We start from the raw sequence: 27,737 nt of genomic DNA, 5'->3' as shown, positions 1-27,737 counted from the left end.
CATCGCCCCGGAGCGCGCGTGCGCGGGGCCGCGGGGCGAGCGGGCGGGCGCGCGCGCACCTCCTCCCTCCCCGCCCCCACCCGGCGGACCCGGCGGCACAAATGGCGGCGCCCATGGCCTCCCCGCGGCCCGTCACCCACCTGCTCTTCGACATGGACGGCCTCCTTCTGGGTGAGTAGTCGCCGGCCGCGTCGCGCGAGGGCGGCTCGGGGTCGCGAATGGGCGGCCATGCCCGGGACCCCCGAGGGGGGCGCGCGGGCCGGCCGGGGCCCCGTCAGGCCGGCGGCGCGCATGCGCACGGGGCTTTGGCGCCGGCGCCGCTCGGGGCACCCACTTCCGGTGATCGCGCCCTGCAAGGGGTCGCGGCGCGGAAGGGCGCACCGCCTCGCAGGACCCTCCGCCCGCTGCCCCTGCGCCGCCGGGAGGTGCGCGCGCAGCACGGGCCTCGGTTTCCCCGCCTGCACCCGGGGCTGCACCCACCTGGCCGGTCGCATCTTGCAGAGCAGCCGTCCTCCTCCGCCCGGCCGTGTGCGGACATCTGACCATGTCCGGAGGCATTTGCAGTGGCCTCGCTGGAGGGAGGGAGGGGGTGCCGTCGGCCGGCCACGGGGGTGGAGGCCAGGGCTGCTGCTGCACCTCCCGCCATGCACTGCCCAGCCCCCCCCAATGCCTGTGGGGCGCGGGTGCCAGGACCCTCACGAGCGTCCCGGCCGCTCAGCAGCCCACACCCGCCAGCTCAGAATCTGCAATTTTCACCCCCAAAGCCTGCAAGTTGGAGAAACGCACGGGGCGATGCATTTGAGAGACTTGCTCTCTGCACCCCACAGCCCCGGAGACACCCTGACCTCGCCAGCCCCGGCGCATTCCAAGTAGAAATCCAAGCAGAAAATGCTCAGTGCCTAGCCCCAGGGACACGCTGCCTGAGCGCGACCCCATAGCCCGACCCCATATCCACCCCTCCCAACCCCCCCCCCCCCAAGAAGGCTTCCTAGGACTTAAAAAAAAAAAAAAAATGCCCGCTTACTTTATGTCGACCCGCTGGGCGTGCACGTCTGTTGATTCCGTCCTCGCCTAAAATCCTGGAGGAAACAGTTGCAACTCGAGGCTAATGCAAAACAGAAACCGGAGGACACAGTTTGCACGGGGCTCATGCAAAGACAGAAACGCGGCAGCCCAGACGGGGAAAGGGACTCGCCCCAGGTCGCCCAGCTGCGAAAGCACTGCAGGTCGATCGGATTCTAAATATAACGCGTGGACTCATCTCACATGGGGTGTTCACCTTGACCCCCTCCCCGGTCACTTTGCTAGATGGTTCAGTACTAATGAGACTTGATTATTTATTTACTTTCTTGGAAAAGGCCCACAAATAAAAGTCTCTTTTTTTTTTTAATTTATTTTATTGATTTTTTTACAGAGAGGAAGGGAGAAACATCAATGAGAGAGAAAACATTAATCAGCTGCCTCCTGCACACCCCCTACTGGAGATGTGCCCGCAACCAAGGTACATGGCCTTGACCGGAACCAAACCCAGCACCCTTCAGTCCCCAGGCTGACGCTGTATCCACTGAGCCAACCCAGCCAGGGCCAAAAGTCTATTTATGGACCCAGAGAGATTAACCGGACAAATTCCTCCGGAAAAGAAAAAAAAAAAAATCCCCATAGAGGTCGGTAATGGGCGAGAACATGAGCGTATGCAGCTCCTAATTCCGACACGACCCCGTTTCATAAAGCTTTTGGGGTTCCTAACTACAGTTTGTGGACATACGTGAATTTCCCTGCTCAGGTGGCTAAAGCGGTGACAGGATCCAATTCCTGAGCCTCCCAAGCAAAGATCCAGGGAACCTGGGGTGGGAGGCTCATGAATTTTAATGCAAACGGAGCTGCCTCGTTAAAATTAAATTTATTAACTTCTCAATGGGCTGGCTGGATGCTTACTGCGGCCTCCGGAATCCTTAGCTGTTTCCCTGAAGCGATGAGAGGTGACTTAGGTGGCCAGGCTTGCAGATGGCTCTCCGCCCCGGCCGGCCGGGGTCTCCTCTTTGCTGGTTGAAGGCTGTTGCTCCTGGTGCTGGTACCCAATCCCCTGAAAACCCAGAATCCGTGGCCCTTGGCGAAGATAAGACCTAAGCCCTTTCCCCATCCATCCCTTTTTGTCTCCTGTCCTGGCCGTTCTTTGAGGTGGTATCGCCTTGCACAGAGTTCTCAGAAATTCACCTCTGCTTATTCTCTCCCTCTCTCTTTTCAAAATTTCCTCGTTCGTCTAGAACTGCAATTAATTGCACGGGGATGGGCCCTTCTCCCTGCAAGAGAAGGAAGTCTATGGTCTCGACCAGTGATGGCGAACCTATGACACGCGTGTCAGAGGTGACAGGCGAACTCATTTTTTTGCTTGGTTTTTCTTTGTTAAATGGCATTTAAATATATAAAATACATATCAAAAATATGTCTTTGTTTTACTATGGTTGCAAAGATCGAAAAATTTCTATATGTGACACAGCACCAGAGTTAAGTTTTTTTCAAAATGCTGACACGCCGAGCTCAAGAGGTTCGCAATCACTGCCCTAGAGCAATGGTCGGCAAACTGCGGCTCGTGAGCCACGTGCGGCTCTTTGGCCCCTTGAGTGTGGCTCTTCCACAAAATACCGACTTCTGCGCGTGGGCCACGAAGTTTCAATCGCACTGCACATGCGTGCCCGCACATGGTATTTTGCTGAAGAGCCACACTCAGGGGGCCAAAGAGCCGCATGTGGCTCTTGAGCAGCCGTTTGCCGACCACGTGTCTAGAGCAGCGCTCCTAGAAATAGCATCTCCTTTGCATGGAATGTTCTACAATCGTAAGCACCTGGCGTAGCTGCAGTTGTATCTGTTATTGGCCTAATCAGGTATCTATAATAATAAAAGCGTAACATACTCTATGTAATTAGACCAGAAAGCTGAACAACCTTCCGGATGTCATTCTGGACGAAGCCACAGTGGCAGGGGCCGAGGCAGAGGTGGTTAGGGGCGATCAGGCAAGCAGAGTGATTAGGGGCAATCAGGCAGGCAGGTGAGCGGTTAGGTGTGATCAGGCAGGCAGGTGAGCAGTTAGGAGCCAGTGGTTCTGGATTGCGAGAGGGAAGTCCCCCAAGGGGTCCTGGATTGCCAGAGGGTGCAAGCTGGGCTGAGGAGACCCCATCCCCCTCCAGTGCACGAATTTCGTGCACCAGGTCTCTGGTCTATAATAATAATCTATACCGTAATAATAAAAGGGTAATATGCTAATTAGACCGGATATCTTCCAGACGTCATTCCGGATGTCCTTCCTGACGAAGCCGGGGCCCCAGGGAAGCCAGCCGGGGTCCCAGGTGCCCTTGGGCCGCGAGGAGGGAAGCAGCCGGGGCCCCGGGTGCTGGAGGGAAGCCGGTGCCGGCAGCCTGGGGAAGGAAGGCCCACTCCGGCATGAGGTTTCATGCATTGGGCCTCTAGTCCGTTTATAATAAGTTCTTCTGCAGGAGGTCGGCTTTTCTTTTAGGAATTGTGAATGCATCTCCCTCCCCCACCCCCTCCCCTAGAAGTTCTCCTCGTTACTGTAGCGCCCGTACTTGGTTTTCAAGGAAGTGGAGTTGAATACAGGCTCATTGGGGGGAATTCTTACTGGAGCTGCTTGCTTCATCCCAGGAGAATGAGGAAGTAAATAGAGATTTTATTTCTTTTATTTTTTTTCCCTGAAATGTTGACGGGGAAGCCAGGTGGCTTTGAGGTGCACTGTGACACTGTTGTCCCTCTGCACAGAAAGGATTCAGTTTTCGTTGACATAAGGCTCAAGTCACGCAGTCACCCCGGGCGAGGATCCAGGGACATGACCCAGGTAATAGTCTGGGCGTTCCCGTGCCCTTTACCGCGAGAGAGAGAAGGGGACCGAGGTGGCCGTGAACCAGGACTAGATTGTGCAAGAATGACAACGATGACAACTATGTCCCAGTATCTCAGCTCCCGGGCGAGGAGGGTTAGTATCTAGTTCACAAACAGCCGGACTTAGGAGCGAACGCATGCCCGCACACAGGGGTGGGCCCTTTTTTTGCAAAAGATGAGGAAGTTGCGGTCTAGAGCAGCACAAACAGAAATAAGCAAACACGCCTTCAATTTTCTCCTCTTGACATTGAAACCAGCTGATGCAACCTGAATGGAATTCTTTCTTTTTTAATTCTATCCTGTTATCCAAATGGTTGCCATTCAACACATATTCAGAATTTAAAAGAAAAAAAAAATGCAGGCGTTTTGCATGCATTGTTGACGCCCGGTCTTTGAAATCTGTGCATTTTACACTCAGCACGTCTGCTCTCGGCTGCAAGGAGCCACATTCCAAATGCTCACATTTTGGGGGATCGGGGTGGGGTGAGGGTGGCTGCCTTATTGGGCAGGGCAGGCCCAGGGCTGTAGGAAGCACCCCATGATGTCTGCTGTTGTCAGTGGGGCCAGGCAGACGGTGGACATTAAGAATATTCACACCCTGGCCAGTGCGGCTCAATGGTTAGAGCATCGGCCTGGGCACTGAAGGGTCCCGGGTTGTGGGCTCGATCCCCAGTGTGGAGGGTGCAGGAGTCAGCCGATCAGTGATTCTCTCTCATCACAGACGTTTCTCTCTCTCTCTCTCTCTCCCTTCTCCCTTCCTCTCTGAAATCGATAAAAATATATTTAAAAAGAAAGAATATTCAGGATGAGGGATGTGGGTGTACGTCAAATGCGGTGGAATGTGAAATGTGTTTTCCCGGGGATCTGATACAGTCATTCTTGAGAATCTTAAAAAAATAAAAAATCGGCCAAGAAAAAATAAGCTTTATTTTCAAATTCATTTTTAAAAATCAGCAGGACACAGGCTGCTCTGTGATAGGAGTCGTTGGCCCAGTTGCCTGTGATTTCACCGTGTCTCTGTGGACACACGTGGATGACAGGGCTGTTATGGGAGACACGTGTTTTCGTCTCCAAGCAGCGTGGTGAGCTGTTCTCTACCTGCCCGCCCTCCCGTAGCCTCCCACCTGCCCAAGAGCAGCACGTGAGCCTGCGTGGGGGCACCTGTTTCTCTGTCTGGGCCCAGGATGTCCTGGGGGAGGGAGGGGGGACAGGGGAGGGGCAGGGCCGGCCTTTGGGGGGGCTGACCCAGCTCTCAGTCACACCTAGCCTGTGGCTAGAGCCCCCTCTCCCATGGTCCTGCTCACCTCAGCTCCGTTCCGCCCCTTTCCTGACGCCCTGCGGCCCCCACAGAGCACTTGACGGAAATAGAAGAGGCTCTCACATCATTAGCTCGTGCCCTAGATTCACTCTCAGAGGCAGGAACACGCAGCGAGCGGCCGGAGGGGGCGGTGACGACGCCAAACACAAGGTTTCTTCTCGTGTTGTGGTTATTAACTAGAGGCCCGGTGCAATGGATCCGCGCACATTGAAAGGAAATTAATTGGAAGAAATATTTTAGAGGCCGGGGAGGGACCGTGGGAGGTGGGCCGGCCGGGTAGAGACCGTGGGCTCCAGGGAGTGTCCGGCCCGTCTCGCCCAGTCCCGATCAGCTGGACCCCAGCAGCAAGCTAACCTATCGGTCCGAGCGTCTGCCCCCTGGTGGTCAGTGCACGTCATAGCGACTGGTCGACCGGTCAAACCAACGGTTGGACACTTAGCATCCTAGGCTTTTATTAAATAGGATTATTTTAATTTTGTTTGTTGTTTTGTGGATCCTCACCAGAGCATATCTTCCATTGATTTTATTTTATTTCTATTTATTTTTTAAAATGTTTTCATTGATCTCAGAGAGGAAGGAAGAGACAGAGAGAAAGGAACATCCATGATGAGAGAGAATCATGGGTCGGCCGCCTCCTGTATGCCCCCCACTGGGGATGGAGCCCACAACCCGGGCATGTGCCCTTGACCGGGAATCGAACCCTGACCTCCTGGTTCATAAGTGGACGCTCAGCCACGGAGCCACGCCGGCCAGGCCACACATGGCTTTCCATTCTGAGCAGCCAGAACGCGCAGGAACCCGGAGGAGATGGAGGGATGCGGCCGGGTGTGCCTGTGGTCTGGGTGGCGTTCGCTGCTGCTAATGACACCTGGCTCCTCTCCCGGGTGCCGGCTCTCTAATTACCTCTAAGCAGAGGTGCCAGGGGTGCCCCAGGCCAAGGACTCTGCCCCGTTCCCCCTGCCGTTCCACCTGCGGGAGCCCCGAGTTCAGCTCCTCCAGACGCGTCACCCCGATAGGCCGTTGCCCTCGGCAGGGGAGAGGTGGCGGCCGGGCTGGGAACGTGTCATCTACTGCAGACCGGCCCCCCATCACCCTCCCCCCCCCCCCATGGGAATGCCGTGCACAGCGTCAGTCATTTGCACCCACACCCGCCGTCACCGATGGCCTGAAATGTGCAGGTGCAGGTGCAAGCCACTCCCATGTTCTCTCACGCTTCCCCGGGGGAAATGGTGCCCATAGAAGCGGGGTCCCCAGACCCTGGCTCCTGAACCCCCCCAGCAGCCGACACTCTGTCCTCTTTCCAGCCTGCCTCGCCCGCCACTGATGACAGTCCCCCTCGTCTGGGTGCCACCTGGAGCGCTCCGCCCCGGGCAGCGGCTCACCTCGGGTGCCGAGGGGGTGGGGGGCGGCCCCTCTGCCCTCTGCTCCTGGCGTGGCTGCCTGCACAGGGCAGGGCAGGGCAGGGCAGGGCCGGGCGCGGCCCAGGCTCAGGGTCCTGCCGGGGGCTTCTGATCCCCCTTGGCCGGCGCTGTCTGCGCTGAGAACGGATCAGCTATGGCCCTGGCCATGTGCTCAGTGGTTGGAACATCAGCCCTCAGCCTGAAGGGTCCCGAGTTCGATTCCAGTCAAGGGCACGAACCTCGGTTGCAGGCTCGATCCCCGGCCCTCGTCCGAGTGAGAGTGGGGGAGGCAACCCATCCATGGGTCTCTCTCACATCGATGTTTCTCTCTCTCTCACACACACACTCACACACACACACACTCACGCACGCACACTCGCACTCACACACACTTACACACTCACACACACACATACACACACTTACACACTCACACACTTACACACTCTCACATACTCACACATACACACACACTTACACACACTCACACACACACACACACACACAAACTTACCAATGACTAGCCTTGTAGGTTCAGAGACATACCTGTCCCTTCCACATCTGATTCCTTCGTATTCTGTTTACGAAGTGCGTGGATTTTAACGGCCACTGTTTCTTTTTATTCCTCACCCGAGGATGTTTTCCCATTGATTTTTAGAGAGAGCGGGAGAGAGAGGGAGAGACAGAGAGAGACATCGATGTGAGAGAAACACATCAATGGGCTGCCTCCTGCATGCGCCCCGACCAGGTCCCAGGCCGGGGAGGAGCCTGCCACCGAGGTCTGTGTCCTCGACCGGAATCGAACCCGGGACCCTTCAGTCCGCAGGCCGACGCTCTACCCACTGAACCACACCGGCCAGGGCGTAACCGCCACTAGTCAGAGGTCATCGCAGGGTTTGACCACACACAAATGTTCCCCAGCTCAAACCCCGTGACGCTCGCTCAGCCACGTCACAAGGAGACTGTGCCCTGTCCCTGCTCGGCCCCCCCTTGACCGGGTGGACAGACGCCCCCTTTCCGAACAGCCAGGGATCCGTCCGAGCCTCATCAGTGACTTCATAGGAACTCCCGACGCCGGGCTCACCCCCCTCTTCAGCCGCGTGCCCACAGCGCCCCGTGTTGCCCGCGCCATCGGCCCCTCCAGCCTGCGTTTCAGATCCACGTACGGTATCGTCGCCCCAACGGGCCGCCTTCCAGGAGAGCGGACACGTCCTAAAATGACAAGCATCACGCCAACACGGACGCGGGGCCGTCCTGGCTCGCGGGCATCGCCCTGAGGTGTGGGGAGTGGGGGAGCCCTTCGGGGACCCCTGTCCCCGCCCACCCAGCCGCTTAGGATTCACATCTCCTAACCTGGACACGGCCGTCCACCCCCAGCCCGGTCGCCTCCGACCCCGCCTAGAATTCCGCCTTCCCGCGTCGCCCGTCCCAGCTTCCTCCCACCCCCGCCAGGGCCTTGCCAGTGGTGCCTGGTGAATGCTGGGTGTCTTTCCCATGCTGTGGCCAACAGCAGCACCTGACGGGGCCACACGCCCACCCCAGGCGGGAACGGACCGCGGAGCCAGCCATGAATTCACAGAGGAGGCCCCGGCCCCAGGTCTCACCTCCCAGCCCCCAGGGGCGCTGGGATAAACCATGGCTATTTGACAGCAGGAGTGGGCGATTTTTTAAGAATATACATATTTGTATTGACTTCAGAGAGGAAGGGAGAGGGAGAGAGATAGAAGCATCAGTGATGATGAGAGAGAATCATGGACCGGCTGCCTCCTGCACGCCCCCGACTGGGGACCGAGCCCACACCCGGGCCTGTGCCCTGACGGGGAATCGAACCCTGACCTCCGGATTTTATCTGTTTGCGAGTCATTGTACGGTTAGAAAAAAAAAAAAGAAAGAAAAACGGGCGGTTGGGAACGTTTCTCATTGTGTTTTCGATCGCTGAGGTCCCTCATGCACACGGGCTCACGGCAAAGCCGACGTGTCCGGTGGCGCTCCTGGCGGTCGGCAATCCCAGGTCCGCCTCAGAGGCCAGCGCCGTTAGGGCTGGAGTCCTGGTGTCCCCGGGGCAGAACCTGCTCCCTTCTCCTTCCCAGCTTCTGGGCGCTGCCTGCACCCCTTGCTCACAGCCCCCCGGCCCCCCCACATCTCCAGATCCATGCACATCTCCTCTCCGACCATTCCTTTATACACGTGTTTTTATTGATTTTAGAGAGAGAGGGGGAGGAGGAAGGGAGAGAGAGAAACATCCATCCGTCGCCTCCCTCATGCACCACAGGCCGGGAAGGGAGACGTACCCTCCGGGTACGCGCCCTTGAGCGGAATCGAACCCGGGACCCTTCCCTTTGCCGGCTGGCGCGCTAACCACTGGGCACACCAGCCAGCGCTGACACAGGCATTTAGAGAGAGGCGGGTATGCGCGTGCATACGGCACGGAGCCCTGTCGTCCTGTGCCCACCCAGCCCCCACCCAGCTCCTGCCTCTCGGTTCTGCCTACAGCCCCTCCTTGCACAGGAAGGTAGACACGCTGCTTACATCCCATTTAATCCCAGTATCACTGGGCGTCCGGCTCGCGCCCCTCTGCCCAGCTTCACCCGCAGGCCCTGTAGCTGCCTCCAGCTCACACATCCAGACCCACCCCCTGCCTCCTCCCACGGCACAGGGGGCCCGTCCCCCAGCAGCCCCGGAGGGGGACAGTCCCATTAGCTGTCGCCAGCCTGGAACCCCACCGGCCAAGCTTCCCCGGCCGCCCACCTGGAACCCCACCGGCCAACCTTCCCCGGCTGCCCACTTGGAACCCCACCGGCCAACCTTCCTCCGGCCAACCTTCCCCGGCTGCCCACCTGGAACCCCACCGGCCAACCTTCCTCCGGCCGCCCCCCTGGAACCCCACCGGCCAAGCTTCCCCGGCCGCCCACCTACCTGAGGGTCCTTCCGAGCCCGGAGCTGCACCCTGTCCTGACGGGGCCGGCCATCACCCCAGAGCCAGGGCGCTGCTCCTCTTAAATTACCCCTTGGGGCCACCTCCCCCGTAATTACAAGTGCGGGGAGCGGGGAGCCGGCTTGCAGCCCCGGTGCCGTGGGCGTGGAGGGAGGACTCACACTCCCTGGGGGACGTGGAACCGTCCGGGGGTGGCGTTCCGATGGGGGAGATACCCTCCCATGGCGCTGGGTCCCCTCCCGGCTCCGGGGGCCCGTCTGTTCTGGGCGGCCTTGCGAATATTTGTATTTAAAAATACATTTTTATTGATTTCAGAGAGGAAGGGGAGGAGGAGAGAGAGAAGCATCCACGATGAGAGAGAATCACCGATCGGCTGCCTCCTGCACACCCCCCACTGGGGATCGAACCCGCAACCCGGGCCTGTGCCCTTGACCGGGAATGGAACCGTGACCTCCTGGTTCCTAGGTCGACGCTCAACCACGGAGCCACGCCGGCCGGGCAAGTTATAATTTTCGTGGCGCCGGCCGACTTCCCCAGCGGCCCTGCCCTCCCTCCCCCGGCCCCCGAGGGAACCCCGCTGTGCATCTCACCTGCAGGGGTGTGGGCAGTTCCTAGCCTCGTATGTGGAGTCGGACAGGGTGTGCCCCCTTTCATCTTCCGCTCACGGAGCACGCGTGTTTTTTCCCCAAACCCGTGTTATCGCGTCCGCCGGCCGTTTTATTTCTCCTCCCTGGTTATCGCATGTGGTTCTAGACCCCAGGCCTCCACTTAATTTTTTAAAGGAGCTGCCACTCTGTGTGACTAAGTGGTTTCCGGGGCGGGTTGTGTGTGCGTGTCTGGCGGCTGCTGTTATGACTGATCCTGAACCTGATGGTGTAGAAGGACCCACATCTATTATCTTATATTTCTGGAGGCCAGGCGTCCGAAGGCAGTCTGATGGGCTGAAGTAAGGTGTGCAGCCCTAGCCAGTTTGGCTCAGTGGATAGAGCATCGGCCTATGGACTGACGGGTCCCGGGTTCGATTCCGGTCACGGGCACGGACCTCGGTGGCAGGATGCTCCCTGGCCCGGGTCCTGGTCGGGGCGCACTCAGGAGGCAACCCATCGCTGTCTCTCCCTCTCTCTTCCACTCTCTCTAAAAATCAATGGAAAAATATCCTTGGGTGAGGATTAACAACAACAAAATAATCTACACTAATAAAAGGGTAATATGCTCATTAGACCGGACGTCTTCCGGACATCCATCCAGATGTCCTTCCAGACAAAGCCACAGTGGCAGGGGCCGAGGCAGAGGTGGTTAGGGGCGACCAGGCCAGCAGGGGAGAGCAGTTAGGGGCAACCAGGTTGTCAGGGGAGGGCAGTTAGGGGCAATCAGGCAGGCAGGCAAAGTGGTTAGGGGTGATCAGGTAGGCAGGCGAGTGGTTAGGGGTGATCAGGCAGGCAGGCAGAGGGGCTAGGGGTGGTCAGGTAGGCAGAGGTTAGGGGCGATCAGGCAGGCAGAGGTGGTTAGGGGTGATCAGGCAGGCAGAGGGGCTATGGGTGATCAGGTGGGCAGAGGTTAGGGGTGATCAGGCAGGCGAGTGGTTAGGGGCGATCAGGCAGGCAGGCGAGTGGTTAGGGGCGATCAGGCAGGCAGGTGAGTGGTTAGGGGTGATCAGGCAGGCAGGCGAGTGGTTAGGGACGATCAGGCAGGCAGGCGAGTGGTTAGGGGTGATCAGGCTGGCAGGCAGGCCAGCGGTTAGGAACCAGCAGTCCTGGATTGCAAGAGGCTGCAGGCCGGGCTGAGGAACCCCTGCCCCACCCCCCAACCCCCATGCACAAATTTCATGCACCGGGCCTCTAGGAAACATATTTTTAAATTATTTTTAAAACACACACAATCTCTACTCTCACTTGAGCTCATGCCCACCTATGACTGCAGAGCTGTGGGGAGGCCCACACACTTCACCCCCCTGACACTGCCGGCAGCGGGGAGGGGAGGGCACGCTGTGAGAACCAGGGAGGCAAGGAACCCCAGTACAGAATGTCTCAGTGATCCAAACCAGGGAGTTAAAAACAAAAAAAAAAGAATCCAACAGCAGCCAGCGACCTGCATCCTATCAGCACAGCCGAGAAAAAGGACCGCAGCGCTCTTATCAGAATGCACCGTGTGCGGAGTTACGTTAGTTACTGTCAAAGCCGTTCCACGCTGAAAATAGGCCGTTTTCACTGATATGTTTCTGGGCAGGATGGGGGGGTGGGAGGGGGGGGAGGGAGCTTGCAGTCGGCTGGTCTTATCTGCCCGATTGTGACGATGTTATGTTTTTAGCTCAAGCTGGGAACTTCCGGATGGAAATGGATGGATTGGGTTTCATCTTTAAGGCACCAACACCATCAGTAACAGAAAACAGCAGGTTTAGGTGGGCCCTCACCGCCCCGCCCCCCCCACCCCCTCGTGTCATTGGAAATTATAAGACTGTTTTCAAGGCATAGGACGTGTTGAGAAAAAGCATTAAATTGCTTTGCTCAGGGCGTGCGAGATTAGCGAGGTGTGAGCCGTCATCACAGTGTGGGGTCAGCATTCCTTTCCCGAAACCCCTGGATTCCGTCCTATTTATATCCTTTAATTATTATTTTATTACCTTTACTGGAGCGGCATTGGTTCATCCTATACAACAAAAGCCTAATAGGCTAAATTTCCGGTCGACCAGTTGGCCGTTCAAACAATCAAAGCGTCATAGGCTAATGATATGCTAAGGCCGCTCAACCGCTGGCTATGACGTGCACTGACCACCAGGGGGCACACAGTCGACCGGTGGACCAGTCGCTATGACGCGCACTGACCACCAGGGGGCAGATGCTCCGACCAGTAGGTGAGCTTGCTGCTGGGGTCCGGCCTATCGGGACTGAGCGAGACGGGCCGGACACGCCCTGGAGCCAACCACTGAGCCACACTGGCCGGGCTCAGGTGTAGATTTCCATGTGACAAGATCTGGATATGGCACCGTGCGCCCAACACCCCAAGTCAAATCTTCGCCCGCCACCATATGCTAGCACCCCCTTCTCCCCCCACCTCCTCACCCCCTTCCCCCTGGCGACCCCCACACGGCTTCCCTGTCCCCGAGCCTCAGCCTCATGTCCCCCATATGAGCGCGGCCATAGGGCTCTTAGCTTTCTCTCCCTGACGTAGCTCCCTCAGCCTCAGCAGGGTGTCCTCCAGGCCCGTCGGGCTGTTGCAAATGGCCCTATTCCATCCTTTTTCATGGCCCAGTAGTATTCCCTTGCGTACACGGGCCAGGTCTTCCTCATCACGCCCTCCATCGCGGGACACGTTGGCTGTTTCCACGTCCTGGCCCCCGTGAAAGATGCGGCAATGCACACAGGGGTGCCTCTATCTCTGTGGATACGTTTTGGAAGTTTGGGGGTGTATTCCCAGGAGAGGGGCTGCTGGGTCGCGTGGCAGCTCTGGTCTTCGTTTCTTGAGGAATCGCCCGACTGCTTTCCACGGCGGCCGCTCCGTCTGCACGCCCGCCAGCCTCAAAGGAGGGTCCCCTGTCTTGTCGATCACCCCCCACCCTCTGATCGGGGTGTGAGGCGGTATCTCATGGCCGTGCGATTGGCATCTCCCCGATGCCCAGTGACGCGGAGCACCTTCACATGTATCTGCCGGCCGTTTGCGTTAGAACAGATGTGTTCCATGGCGGATGCAATCTGGGGGGCTCCTGGGGGCAGCCCCCCCCCAATCAAACCCGTTGATATTTCCGTAGGGACCAGGGGGAGGACTCGCGCCAAGTGCAATAACCTCGAAGCGTTAAAACCACCTCCTGGCCGCCCCGATGTTGCCTCTGAGTGGAACCTCTTCTGTCTCCGGACGCCCAGGGGGCGATCTGTGGACTTGGGGACTCGGTTTTGGGTTTGGGGTTCCCGTGCCAGGCTGGGCAGGTGGCTGCCGAGTGCTTACGGAGCTTGTCTGTGTGTCAGGACCGTGTGATGCTTTTGTGAGTGAACCCCCAGGCTGTACTCATTTGCGATCAGCTTAGGAGGGAAACCACCTTTTGGGGGGACTCGGGGAGGGGGGTGCTTCTGGCTGTGGACAGGTCCCCAGAAAGATGGAACCCTGATCAGGAACTTGGCTTGTTCAGCTCCACCCGCCCCCACTGTCCAGGGGGCGGCTGGAGGAGATGGACAAAGGGCTCACCGGGTGACGGAGCCCCATGAACACCCCCATCGCATCAGCTCCTTCCCATGGGAGGCGGGCACGGAAGCTCTGCACCCCCTCTCCACCCCCCACGCACCTTGTCCCCAGCGTCTCGTCTGAGCGGATGGATGCTCAGGGTATTACAAACAGGCAAATACTAGTAGTTGGCTGGTTTCCTGAGTTCCCTGAGCCACTCTCGCAAATCAATCAAACCTGAGATGGGGGGGGGGGGCTGTCGTAGGAGCCCCCGATTCTCAGCCAATCAGCAGCCCAGGCGGCACCTGGACTCGGGGTCAGCATCTGACAGGTGGCCATGACCCGCACAGCAGGGACCACACGCTGGCCACCCCGTGTGCTGCGGGCTGTGGGCACGCTCGGGAATACCAGGGCACGGCCTCAGGGGCCATGGGATGGAAGTCCCGATGCCCATGCACATTGACGTCCACGTCTGCGCACCTTTACGTAAAAGACAGTGTGGCCCTGGCCGGTGTGGCTCAGCGGATAGAGCGTCAGCCTGCAGACCGAAGGGTCCCGGGTTCGAGGGCCGTGCAGGAGGCAACCCATCGATGCGTTTCTCTCACATCGGTGTCTCTCTCTGTCTCTCCCCCTCTCTTCCGCTCTCCCTAAAAATCAATGGGAAAATAACCTCGGGTGAGGATTAACAAAAGAATGACAATTTGCCATAGTGTGGGTTTCATTTCTCTCCCCACTTTTCACTTTGCACATCACAGCTCCAAAGACTCTCCAGCAAAGAGTGGGGTGCCCCGGTGTAGTTTCGGGCGGATGACCTGCAAATGGTCCCATATTGCCCTAGTTCCTTCCCTGACCGCGACCTACCCTGTACACCTATATATATAAAAGCCTAATATGCAAAATGTCCCCGTGGGAGTTCGACCGGAAGACCGACCGCTCGCTATAACGTGCACTGACAAGCAGGGGGCGGGATGGAAGGGAGGAAGGCCCCGGCTGGCAGCTGTAAGGCCCAGATCGGCCCTGATCGCCGGCCAGGCCTAGAGACCCTGCCCATGCACGAATTTTGTGCACCAGCCCTCTAGTATATACTACTATATCTATATGCTTCTCTGCTCCAGACTTTTAAAAAAATCTATATTATAAAAGGACAGTGACCGTAATGACCAAACGACCAAATGACTGGTCACCAGGAGGTGCATTGATGGGTTTTGCCAGCGTGGCGGGTCTGGGTCTCACCCGATTTTGCGTGCTGGGCCTCTAGTTTTTTAATATATTTTTTATTGATTTCAGAGAGGAAGGGAGAGGGAGAGAGAGAGAAACATCAATGATGATAGAGAATCATGGATCGGCTGCCTCCTGCACGCCCCCTACTGGGGATAGAGCCCACAACCCGGGCATGTGCCCTTGACCGGAATCGAACCCGGGACCCTTCAGTCTGCAGGCCGACGCAGTATCCACTGAGCCACACCAGCCAGGGCGCGCCCCAGACTCGATGTGAACGTGGCCCGCACCCCAATCATCTCCCGTCTCCGTCTCGCCTTTGTCTCCGCAGACACCGAACGGCTGTACTCGGTGGCGTTTGAAGACATCTGCGGTCGCTACGGGAAGAAGTACAGCTGGGACGTCAAGTCCCTGGTGATGGGCAAGAAGGCGTTGGAGGCCGCGCAGATCATCATAGACGTGCTGCAGCTGCCCATGACCAAGGAGGAGCTGGTGGACGAGAGCCAGGCCAAGCTCAAGGAGCTGTTCCCCACCGCGGCCCTCATGCCAGGTGCGCCCGCCCCCGCTGGTGCCCTAAGAGGCTCCTCTGGTTCCCGGACACAGGTTCTTATACGTGACTAGAGGCCCGGTGCATGGATGCGAGCACCCGTGGGGTCCCTCGGCCTGGCCTGCGGACATCCCCCGAGGGGTCTCGGATTGGGAGAAAACACAGGCCAGGCCGAGGGACCCCACCCGTGCACGATCGGGACCGGGGAGGGCCCGCGGGAGGGCTCCAGGGCATGTCCAGCCCGTCTTGCCCAGTCCCGATCGGCCGGACCACAGCAGCAAGCTAGCCTACCGGTCGGAGCGTCTGCTCCCCTGGTGGTCAGTGCGCGTCATAGCGGCTGGTCGAACGGGCGGTCGGACACTTAGCATATTAGGCTTTTATTATATAGAATGGTTCAATCTTGTTGTTTGAAGGATGTCTTAAAGTACTCTATACATTGCTGCCTGGCCTGCGTGGCTCAGTGGTTGAGCGTCGACCTATGACCCCGGTTACAGTTCGATTCCTGGTCAAGGGCACACCCCCGGGTTGCAGGCTCGATCCCCCCAATAGGGGGCGTGCAGGAGGCGGCCGGTCCATGATTCTCTCTCCTCATTGATGTTTCTCTCTCTCTCTCCCTCTCCCTTCCTCTCTGAAATCAATAAAAATATATTTGTTAAAAAAGTAATACACATTTCTTTCACCGAGTCCTGAGGTCCAAAAAACATTTGAATTGTGCTTGTGGTCTGTTGTATAAAGATGACATTCAGAGCTGAAACGCTTCAAATTGTGGCTTTAATACGTCACAAGAGAAGGATTTGGCTTTTTCTTTCCACAATCAAACTGGGTGGAATTATGAATGTTTCAGCAATAATTCAAACTGAAGCAAAATTTCTTTTCTTTTTTTTTTTTAATACGTTTTTATTGATTTCAGAGAGGAAGGTGGAGGGTGAGAGAGATAGAAACGTCAATGATGAGAGAGAATCCTATGTCGGCCGCCTCCTGCACGCCCCCGACTGGGGACCCCGCTTGCCACCGAATCAAACCGTGACCTCCTGGTTCATAGGTCGCCGCTCAGCCAGTGGGCCGTGCCGGCCGGGCTGAGCGAATTGATGATCCACCAGCATCTGGTTCTCCCCAGAGAAGGTTAATTATTAAAGGTTTACAGGAAGCTTAATTATTTAAAAGCGAGAGGCGGATGCCCGTGTGCCGTGCGGGCTGTGTGCCCTCACCCCCCTCCCTCCTTGTTTTCCCCGGATAACAAGTCCCCGGGGGCTTGTTAGCTGATGATCGATCAGAGCTGCCCCGTGTTTCTTGCTAAAAGTGAGAGGGTCAGGAACGTTCTAGATTACAAGGCCAGGAGATGCCTGACAGTGGAATGCTAATGAAGATTCTTGCAGGAGATAAGGTGCCGGCTCCGTCTCTGAAATTGCTGGGGACGGGGGAGGAAAAATGTGCAGCCAGAGCAGCCATCGTGGATTGCAAATTGCATGGCTCTGAGTCGCCGTCACTTTTGAGTCATGTGTTGTCATATATGTGTATGTATCTATACTAATAAAACGGCAATATGCTAATTAGACTGGAGACCTTCCGGACGTCCTTCCAGGCGAAGCCATGGTGGTGGCACAGAGACAGAGGTGGTTAGGGGTGATCAGGCCAGGAGGGGAGGGCAGTTGGGGGGCGAGCAGGCTGGTGGGGGGCAGTTAGGAGCTATCAGGCTGCCAGGGGGTGCATTTGGGGGCAAGCAGGCCAGCAGGCAGAGTGGTTAGGGGCGATCAGGCAGGCAGGCAGGTGAGCGGTTAGGAGCCAGTGATCCCAGATTGCGAGAGGGATGTCCGACTGCCGGTTTAAGCCCAGTCCCACAGGGGATCCCCCAAGGGGTCCCAGATTGGAGAGGGTCCAGGCCGGGGTAAGGTGCATCACCTCCCCCCACACCATGCACGAATTTTGTGCACTGGGCCACTGGTGTATATATATTCCCCCAAAAAGGTATACACAATGTAACAGCTGATAGCCCAATTTTAAAAATCAATTGTTATTTTACTAAACACTGCCTTTATAATTATTCAAGTGTGTATACCTTTTGGGGGAATATATATATGTGTGTGTGTGTGTTTGTGTGTGTGTGTGTAGATATATATATATATATATATATATATATATATATATATATATCCTATATAATAAAAGCCTAATATGCAAATTGTCCTCTCGGACAGTTGTCCGATCTCCGCAGGCCACCCCGAGGGATCCTACCCGTGCACAAATTCATGCACCGGGCCTCTAGTATAGACAGCATATTTAAAACAGGCGCTATTTGACAAGTCTCCGTGCTCACAGAGGTGGGATCGTGCAGTGTTTGTCTTTCTGTGTCAGGCTCATGTCACTTAGCACAATGTCCCACTTCTGGGAGCAGCTGTCAGAATTTTCTGTTTTTGAAGCTAAGTAGCATCCCACTGTACGAACAGACCCCCCTCTCTCTGTCCGTTCGCCTGTGGATAGACACAGCGTCGTCTCCAAGCCTGGGCTGTTGTGGATGATGCTGCCGTGAGCGTGGAGTGTGGCCGTCTCTCTGATACTCTGCTCACCGTCCTGAGTATACGCCCAGAAGTGGGATTGTCGGGCTGTATGGCCCTGTCCTGGTTTCAGTTATTTTCATCTTAGCCCGTCTAAGGGTTTGTCCACGCAGTTACTGTGACCTGGAGTCTCGTCGCTTAGCCTGCCACGCGCCCATATATATCCCGCATGCAAACGTGCTTTCTCTTGTTGATCCCCCAAGACTTTCCAGGGCTTTCCCTCTAGAATTTTCGTCCGGTAGCCTACGGTACATATTGAGATACTAGATGCCCGGTGCATGAAATCCGTGCAGGAGAAGGGTCCCTCAGCCCGGCCTGCACCCTCTCCAATCCAGGACTTCCCTCCCCCAATCCGGGACTGCTGGGTCCCAACCGCTCGCTTGCCTGCCTGTCTGATATCCTCTAACCACCTCTGCCTGCTGGCGTGATTGGCCCCTAACTGCTCCCCTGCTGGCCTGATCACCCCTACCTGCCCTCCCCTGCTGGCCTGATCCCCCTGCCAGCCTGATCATCCCCAAACTGCCCTCCCCTGCTGGCCTGATTACCCCTACCTGCCCTGCCCTGCTGGCCCAATCCCCCTGCCAGCCTGATCATCCCCAAACTGCCCTCCCCTGCTGGCCTGATTACCCCTACCTGCCCTCCCCTGCTGGCCTGATCCCCCTGCCGTCCTGATCGTCCCCTAACTGCTCCCCTGCTGGCCTGATCACCCCTACCTGCCCTGCCCTGCTGGCCCAATCCCCCTGCCAGCCTGATCATCCCCAAACTGCCCTCCCCTGCTGGCCTGATTACCCCTACCTGCCCTCCCCTGCTGGCCTGATCCCCCTGCCGTCCTGATCGTCCCCTAACTGCTCCCCTGCTGGCCTGATCACCCCTACCTGCCCTCCCCTGCTGGCCTGATCCCCCTGCCAGCCTGATCATCCCCAAACTGCCCTCCCCTGCCGGCCTGATTACCCCTACCTGCCCTCCCCTGCTGGCCTGATCCCCCTGCCGGCCTGATCGTCCCCTAACGGTTTCCCTGCCGGCCTGATCGTCCCCTGCCTGCCCTCCCCTGCTGGCCCGATCCCCCTGCCGGCCTGATTGTCCCCTAACTGCTCCCCTGCTGGCCTGATTGCCCCCTACCTGCCCTCCCCTGCCAGCCTCATCGCCCCTAACTGCTCCCCTGCTGGCCTCATTGCCCCTAACCGCCTCTGCCTCGGCCCCCGCCACCGTGGCTTTGTCCGGAAGGACGTCTGGAAGACGTCTGGTCTAATTAGCATAGCACCCTTTTATCATATAGGATGTCATGTCCCACTGCCGTTGCACGAGCGAGGAGGCCTCATCCCGCCAGGCGGTGCTTTGGGTGGAATGCTCGCTAGTCTCCAGTACGGAACCGACCTGGTGTCCCTGTCCGTGCAGGGCCCTCTTGGGTGTCGGCTGAGAAAGGGGCCAGTCACAGGCAATCCCAGAAGATTATGTGACAGAGGGTGTCGCCCTGCAACTCACCTGGACGACCAGCTCACGCCCCTGTGTTGTCGAGCCCTCCCACGCCAGGAGCTCGAAGGGGCCACTTAAATCTCCTGATGGGCCGCATCTTGCTCCTCTCCACCCTAACGCTGTGGGTGGACGTCCCTAACCTTGCACGCGTCTCACAGATGAGGGGGCACTTTTCAGTGTCCCCAAAGTCTGTCTCTGAAAGCATGAGGTCACTTCTGCGCCCCACCCTTGTAACCGAGAAGGGGGGCGAAACAGGAGGCGACGCCAAGGGCATGAAGAAGAGGCCTGGATGCCACAGAGAAGGCCTCCTCCGCCCTGGCCCAGGTCCAGGGGTTCATTTTGCCCCCAGGCTTTGTCCCCAGCATTGAGCTGGAGGGCGGGGGGTGCATCACCCTTAACCTTCACTTCCTGCCTTTCTGAAGGCACCTTCTGGCCGGGATCCCAGTGGTGGAGGTCACCTTGACCTCATTGGCGAGGGAGGCAGTCATTGGTGGAGGTCACCTTGACCTCATTGGCGAGGGAGGCAGTCATTGGTGGAGGTCACCTTGACCTCATTGGCGAGGGAGGCAGTCATTGGTGGAGGTCACCTTGACCTCATTGGTGAGGGAGGCAGTCATTGGTGGAGGTCACCTTGACCTCACTGGCATGGAGGCTGCCGGCAGAGAGGGTGTGTTATTAACTCCACGCCGTTCCTCTTTCTGTGCTTGGAGGGCGAGAGCGATGGCCCATGCAGGCATTTAGGAGAGGAAGTAGGAGGCATGGGTGGCCCCTTGCCAGGGGAACGGTGCCAGGTTATGGGGGGGGCGGGGCGTGTCCCTCCTGAGCCAGAGGCCAGGGCTGTGTCTGCCTGGGCCGGTCGCCAAGGGTGTGTCTCCAATCACCAGGAAAACGGCCCCTGATTGTCATGCAGGGCGTGTCCCTCCTGAAGCCAATCACCAGGGAAACAGCCCCTGATTGATATGCAGGGCGTGTCCCTCCTGAGCCAATCACCAGGGAAACAGCCCCTGATTACGATGCAATCCCAGAGGGACCCAGGATAGAGACCGCTCTGGTGGGTCCTCCTCTCACAGGGCACTAATCTCCTGGTAGGGCCCCACCCTGGTGACCTCATCCAACGCTCATTCCCCCCCCCCCCTCCCCGAAAGGTCCCATGTCCCTTGGTGGCTTCGTCTTTTTCCCACACCTTCCACCCAAGTGTGCTGTTTAAAACCCGATTATTTGTGAATTTCCAAGTACCTCTCTGTTTCAATTCCGCTGTGACGAGGGTACACATGCTGCATGATTTCGATTCTTTTAAAACACGTTAGAGCCCCTTCCTGCCTGAAGGATTGCGTGCTGCGTCTCGCTGAGGGTCCCACGTGTGGATGAGGGTGATTTGTATTCTGCTGTTGGGTTCGTCGTCGTACGGATGTCGGCTCAGATCAGCGGCCTGAAGGGGTTTTGAAGTCGGCTCTGTCCTTACGTGTCTCCTGTTTCCTTGTTCTAATCACGACCGACAGAGGAAGCCGAAATCCGTGTCTGTGTGTCTCTCCATCCAGTTTTGACACGTGTGTTGTGACGCCCTGTTGCGTGACGCACGCGTGTGCACACGGCTGTGTCCTGTTGCATGGGCCACTCGTCATTATGAAACGTTCTCTCTGATAACAGTCATTCATTATCCTGAGGCTCACTCGTCTCTCTTTAATGGGCTACCCTGGCCCTGGCTGGTGTGGCTCAATGGATAGAGCGTCGGCCTATGGACAGAAGGGTCCCGGGTTCGATTCCCACCCAGGGCACATGCCCAGGTTGCAGGCACATTCCCGGTAGGGGGCGTGCAGGAGGCAGCCGGCCCATGATTCTCTCTCATCCTTGATGTTTCAATCTCTCCCTCTCCCTTCCTCTCTAAAATCAATAAAATAGATTTTTAAAAAAATAGGCTACCCTGACTGTCCGAGTAGTTGTTAGGTCACATAGAATTCTCAGCCCTTTTCTTTATTTTTTAAATATATTTCTACTCATATCAGAAAGGAAGGGAGAGAGAGAGAGAGAGAGAAACATCAATGATGAGAGAGAATCACGGATTGGCTGCCTCCTGCATATATTTTTATTCATATCAGAGAGGAAGGGAGAGGGCGAGAGAGAGAAACATCAATAATAAGAGAGAATCACTGATCGGCTGCCTCCTGCACGCCCCCTACTGGGCGTGTGCCCGTGGCCGGAATCGAACCCGGGACCCTTCCGTCTGCAGGCCGATGCTCTATCCACTGAGCCACACCAGCCAGGACTCAATCCTCTTCTTTTTCAACCTGCGTATTTACAGTTAAGGTAGGTTTCTTGCAGACATAGCCAACTGATCCGAGCCGACATCTGTACGACGACGTTCCCGACAAGAGCAGAATACAAATCACCCTCACGCACCCGTGGGACCCTCCGCGAGACGCAGCCCTGAGTCCTTCAGGCAGGAAGGGATTCTAACGCGTACGCGTGTTAAAAGAACCGAAATCGTGCAGCACGCGTGCCCCCGTCACAGCGGCACTGAAACGGACGCCCACACGGAGAGGGACTTGGAAATTCACAGAGAATCGGACTTTTACACAACACACTGGGGTGTCGGGCGTGGGAAAAAGACGGAGCCACAAAGAGTCGGGGGACCGTTCGGGAGGGATGAGCGTTGGATGAGGTCTCCAGGGTGAGGCCCGAAGAAGGGGGTCCCCTTAGGACCAAGGGGTACCCACCAACGTGCTCTCCACCCCGCCCCCCGGGGGACTGGCCAGGAGGGGCACCCCCTGCACCACCGTTGGGGCTGTCTGCCTGGCGACTGACCCAGCAGGGCCACGCCCCGCGTCCTGTCTGGGGGCTCCTTGGTGGTTGTGTCATTTCTGCATTTCCGCGTGGCCCCGTCTCTCTCCTGGCATCCGGATGTGTGTGTCTGCCCCTCTGCGGGCACAGGGAGTCCTGGGCGCACAGTGGACGCACAGTGGACGCTCCGGACTTTGCACCCGGCCGAGACCCGGTGCGACGTTCTCTCTAAGGCCTGTCGCGCTGTCCAGGCTGGAGCTGAGGTCCGGGGGTGGGGAACCTTCCCCTGCCCAGGGCGTGGGGACGTGTATAACTCATTCGCGGGCCGTACAGAATCACCCGCATGAACCTTCGCCTGCTCTGCAGGGCCAGGCGATTAATGCACTCACCCCTCAGGCCACAGCGGGGCCAGGCCCAGTGGTTTCTTGGTCCTCCCCCCCGCCCCGGCCCCAGCGGCTCACAGGAGGGCCCCTCCCAGCGCCAGTCCTCCCAGCGGCGGTGGCCTCCTCGCAGGGGCTGGTGTGCGGAATGATGACCGCAGGCTGTCCTGTGGCTGCAGAGGAAGCAGGGCCCGCCTGCCCAGCGATAAAGCAGGAGTGGTTATGGGACCAGCACCTTCTTTGGGGGGGGGGGGGGGCCTGGGCCCCTAGGGAGGATCTAGACGCCATGCTGTCCTAGGAGGATTGATGAGGCCTGGGGGGCCTCCCTGAGCCTGTCCCTCCTCCCCCCTGGTCCTCCCTGAGCCCGTCCCTCCTCCTCCCTCCTCCCTCCTCCCCCCATCCTCACGAAGCCCGTCCCTCCCCAGGGGTGGAGCGGCTGGTCCGCCATCTGCGCCAGCACCGGGTGCCCACGGCCGTGGCCACCAGCTCGGGGTCGGTGTCCTTCGAGATGAAGACCCGGGGGCACCGCGACTTCTTCGGCCTCTTCGACCACATCGTGCTGGGCGACGACCCCGCCGTGCGGAGCGGCAAGCCGGACCCCGACATCTTCCTCGCCTGCGCCGGCCGGTTCTCACCCCCGGCGCCCCCGGACCAGGTGCGCGCGGGGGACTCGGGGGTGGGGGGCGGGTGGAGGGCACGGCCACCTGGCTCTCCGACGAGCCCTGCCCGCTCCATCCCCAGGAGTCGCCCTGCACACCTGGGGGTGCCGCCCAAACCCTGCCCCTCCACTCCCTGGAAAGGTCATTTTCCAGGATAAAGCCCTCCAGCCCCAGCTAGTGGCGCTCGTCTGTCCTGGAGGCGCATTCACACGGCCTTCCCTCAGCTCGGGAGAGGCAGTGAGGCCTGGGGGTGGACTCCCATGGCCTTAGGCTCAGCTGGGTGTGCATTGAGGCCTGGGGGTGGACTCCCATGGCCTTAGGCTCAGCTGGGGGTGCATTGAGGCCTGGGGGTGGATCTAGGTGGCCTTAGGCTCAGCTGGGGGTGCATTGAGGCCTGGGGGTGGACTCCCATGGCCTTAGGCTCAGCTGGGTGTGCATTGAGGCCTGGGGGTGGACTCCCATGGCCTTAGGCTCAGCTGGGGGTGCATTGAGGCCTGGGGGTGGACTCCCATGGCCTTAGGCTCAGCTGGGGGTGCATTGAGGCCTGGGGGTGGATCCAGGTGGCCTTAGGCTCAGCTGGGGGTGCATTGAGGCCTGGGGGTGGACTCCCATGGCCTTAGGCTCAGCTGGGTGTGCATTGAGGCCTGGGGGTGGACTACCATGGCCTTAGGCTCAGCTGGGGGTGCATTGAGGCCTGGGGGTGGACTCCCATGGCCTTAGGCTCAGCTGGGGGTGCATTGAGGCCTGGGGGTGGATCCAGGTGGCCTTAGGCTCAGCTGGGGGTGCATTGAGACCTGGGGGTGGATTCAGGTGGCCTTAGGCTCAGCTGGGGGTGCATTGAGGCCTGGGGGTAGATCCAGGTGGCCTTAGGCTCAGCTGGGGGTGCATTGAGGCCTGGGGGTGGACTCAGATGGCCTTAGGCTCAGCTGGGTGTGCATTGAGGCCTGGGGGGTGGACTCAGGTGGCCTTAGGCTCAGCTGGGGGTGCATTGAGGCCTGGGGGTGGACTCCCATGGCCTTAGGCTCAGCTGGGGGTGCATTGAGGCCTGGGGGTGGACTCAGATGGCCTTAGGCTCAGCTGGGGGTGCATTGAGGCCTGGGGGTAGATTCAGGTGGCCTTAGGCTCAGCTGGGGGTGCATTGAGGCCTGGGGGTGGACTCCCATGGCCTTAGGCTCAGCTGGGTGTGCATTGAGGCCTGGGGGTGGACTACCATGGCCTTAGGCTCAGCTGGGGGTGCATTGAGGCCTGGGGGTGGACTCCCATGGCCTTAGGCTCAGCTGGGGGTGCATTGAGGCCTGGGGGTGGATCCAGGTGGCCTTAGGCTCAGCTGGGGGTGCATTGAGACCTGGGGGTGGACTCAGGTGGCCTTAGGCTCAGCTGGGGGTGCATTGAGGCCTGGGGGGTGGACTCAGGTGGCCTTAGGCTCAGCTGGGGGTGCATTGAGGCCTGGGGGTGGACTCCCATGGCCTTAGGCTCAGCTGGGGGTGCATTGAGGCCTGGGGGTGGACTCAGATGGCCTTAGGCTCAGCTGGGGGTGCATTGAGGCCTGGGGGTAGATTCAGGTGGCCTTAGGCTCAGCTGGGGGTGCATTGAGGCCTGGGGGTAGATTCAGGTGGCCTTAGGCTCAGCTGGGGGTGCATTGAGGCCTGGGGGTAGATTCAGGTGGCCTTACCTTCAGCTGGTGTGTGTGTGGGGGGGGGGGTGGTGGTGGTGGTGCATTGAGGCCTGCAGACCCAAGGGTCCCGGGTTCAATTCCGGTCAAGGGCATGTGCCTCGGTTGCAGGCTCCTCCCCGGCCCAGGCCCTGGTCGAGGCGCGTGCAGGAGGCAACCCATCAATGTGTTTCTCTCACATCGATGTTTCTCTGTCTCTCCCTCTCTCTCTAAAAATCAATGGGAAAATATCCTGGGTGAGGATTAACTGTGTGTGTGTGTGTGTGTGTGTGTGTGTGTATTTGAAGTAAATAATAAAATAAAGCATGACCAGCTCCGAAGTTACTTAAGAGCATGCTTCCACCTACAATGACCTCTCCTGCTCTAGATACTCAATTATTGATGGAACAGAGTTTTAAGATTCCCATCAGATAAAGTCCGGCCCTGGCTGGTGTGGCTCAGTGGGTAGAGCGTCGGCCTGCAGACCGAAGGGTCCCGGGTTCGATTCCCGGTCAAGGGCACGTGCCCGGGTTGTGGGCTGATCCCCAGGAGGGGGCACACCCGTCTCAACCCTCTCTCCCCCACCTGCAGTGCCTGGTCTTCGAAGACGCCCCCAACGGGGTGGAGGCGGCCCTGGCGGCCGGGATGCAGGTGGTGATGGTCCCGGACGGAAACCTGCGCCGAGAGCTGACCACGAAGGCCACGGTGGTGCTGGCCTCCCTGCAGGACTTCCAGCCCCAGCTCTTCGGGCTGCCGCCCTTCGAGTGACGCTGCCCCGCCCGGCCCCCACCCTGTGAGACCCCTGCCGGCACCGGCAGGGGCATCCCCCACATGCCCGGGGTCACCCACCCAGCCTCAGGCCTCCCGCCCCTTCCCTAAATGCTGGCCGACCCGCCCGGCCCGTGGGGCTCAGTGGTTGGGCATCGACCTAGGAACCAGGAGGTCAGGGTTCGATTCCAGATCAAGGGCACATGCCCAGGATGCAGGCTCCATCCTCAGTAGGGAGTGAGCAGGAGGCAGCCGGTCCATGATTCTCTCTCCCTCTCCCTTCCTCTCTGAAATCAATAAAAATACATTTTAAAAGTATATATATATAAAAAAGTAAATGTTAGCCAACCGCAACTTGTCCATGGACAGATTCAAACCAGCGGCAGCCCAGATCAGATTTCAGAACCAACCCACACGGTCACGTGAATGACCTGGGAACGCTTGCATCTGAACAGTCGTGTGCTTATCATGTGCACGGGATGTACACACTTCTACATCCATGTACATGCTTGGTGGGAATACACGTGTGTATGCACGTGTGTGTCTGTATACATTCCTGTGCATGTACAATCCATCCCCAAGACAAACAAAGTTATACCTGTGTGTATTTCTTCCTGCCCCCTGCCCGGCACCCGTGAAATGCGGACACGTACACGTATGTGCCTTCTTGTGCACCTGCGCGTGTCTGAATTTATGTCCGTTCTGTGCTCCGTCACCAGTGGCTGCCGTGGCCCTTCTGTGGGTGTGGCAAGCCGCGCGAGAAACCATGTCACAGCTGAGCCTTAGGTATTCCACCTGCTCGTTGGCACACGCTGACACGCCAACTACCGGGACATAGCATGTTTGCATAGCATGTCCAATGGGGCAGGCATGCTCTCTACCTCCAACAGTTGTTTTTTTTGTATTTTTTTGGTGTGATCTTTTGTTGTTGTTTTTTACGGAGCTACTAAACCCAAGACGGCCAGTGTTCACATGCAGATATTTTGTTATAGAAAAAAAAACAAAAAAACGGGGAAGATGCGATCAGAGGTGTCCCCGCCGCCTGCCCCCTTCCCTGTGGTCCCCGTCGCTGTCTGTCGCGGGAAACCCGTAGCCGCGTCCGGAGGGTCCGGGGGGATGACGTCTGGCCAGGATGGGCTCAGTTTAGCATGTTCATGTCTGTTCTTCACGTTCTCTTTTGACTGGCGGCCGCTTGTAACTTCCTACGGGTTCCCTCGCCGGTGAATTTACTTGAATAAAACTTTTCGCACCCGCTGACGTGATGTTTGTATGAAAGGATGATTTTGCCTTTTCTTTTAAAAATACAAACAAATAAAATTGTCCTCTAAGAAATGTAAAACATAAGTGTGGCTAATTGACAGTTTTTCTTAACCCAATCACACTCATTGTACAATGTTGTGTGTACATAACACACATACACATGTATACACACACATATGTATACATGTATATACACATATGTACACACATATACATATACACACACATGTACACACACACATATACTACAGGCCCGGTGCACGAATTCGTGCAAGCGGCTCGGCCCTCGCAGCCCCGGCTTCGCCCAGAAGGTCGTCTGGAAGGACGTCCGGAAGGTCGTTCGGCTGTCCGGTCTAATTAGCATATTATGCTTTTATTATATAGGATATATGACTAGTTGCCTTAGTTTCGTAGCTCATTGAACCTGGACCTACAGCCTGCTGACCACAGCCCGCCTGGCTCATGCACCCTGCAGAGGATGTCGGGGGGCGGAGGGGGGGGGCTAGAAATGAGGGTCACACAGGCCTGTGTTATCTGCACAGAGCATATCTATGCAGAATAACATCCATGCCCTATCTCTCTCTGTATATCTATTTCATATCTCTACTCTCTTATCTACATCCACCTCTATCTCCTTCGGAACGTTGCTGTCTAAACAGCTCAGGGAAAATCGAGTGTGGCTCTCCCATCTGTGCGATCCGATGGTTTTGGATTAAGGGGAAAATTACCGTGGCTGCATGCCATGTCTCTGGTGG

General features: G+C 57.8%; 2 protein-coding genes across 4 annotated transcripts in view; one reads left to right on the top strand and one right to left on the bottom strand.

The window, feature by feature from the left end:
- LOC308512216 (steryl-sulfatase-like) overlaps nt 1-268 on the bottom strand; it is a 226,934-nt gene extending 226,666 nt beyond the window's left edge. For all 3 annotated transcript variants that reach the window (XM_081082014.1, XM_081082013.1, XM_081082012.1), the window contains exon 1: nt 141-268. In XM_081082014.1, coding sequence (XP_080938140.1) covers nt 141-154 — 14 coding nt within the window. In that variant the 5' untranslated portion in view covers nt 155-268. The remainder of the gene's footprint in view (nt 1-140) is intronic.
- On the top strand, nt 74-27,186 carry LOC308512218 (pseudouridine-5'-phosphatase-like). Its single transcript, XM_081082019.1, has 4 exons — nt 74-171; nt 15,246-15,464; nt 23,070-23,299; nt 25,546-27,186. Exons 1-4 carry the CDS (start codon nt 102-104, stop codon nt 25,720-25,722), a joined length of 696 nt encoding a protein of 231 aa, XP_080938145.1. The 5' UTR covers nt 74-101; the 3' UTR covers nt 25,723-27,186.
- The last annotated feature ends 551 nt before the right edge of the window (nt 27,187-27,737 follow it).

Source organism: Myotis nattereri, assembly GCF_964212035.1.
Source record: "Myotis nattereri genome assembly, chromosome: Y".
Lineage (NCBI taxonomy): Eukaryota > Metazoa > Chordata > Mammalia > Chiroptera > Vespertilionidae > Myotis > Myotis nattereri.
Note: the sequence above shows the minus strand (reverse complement) of the source record. Positions and strands in the feature narration are given on the sequence as shown.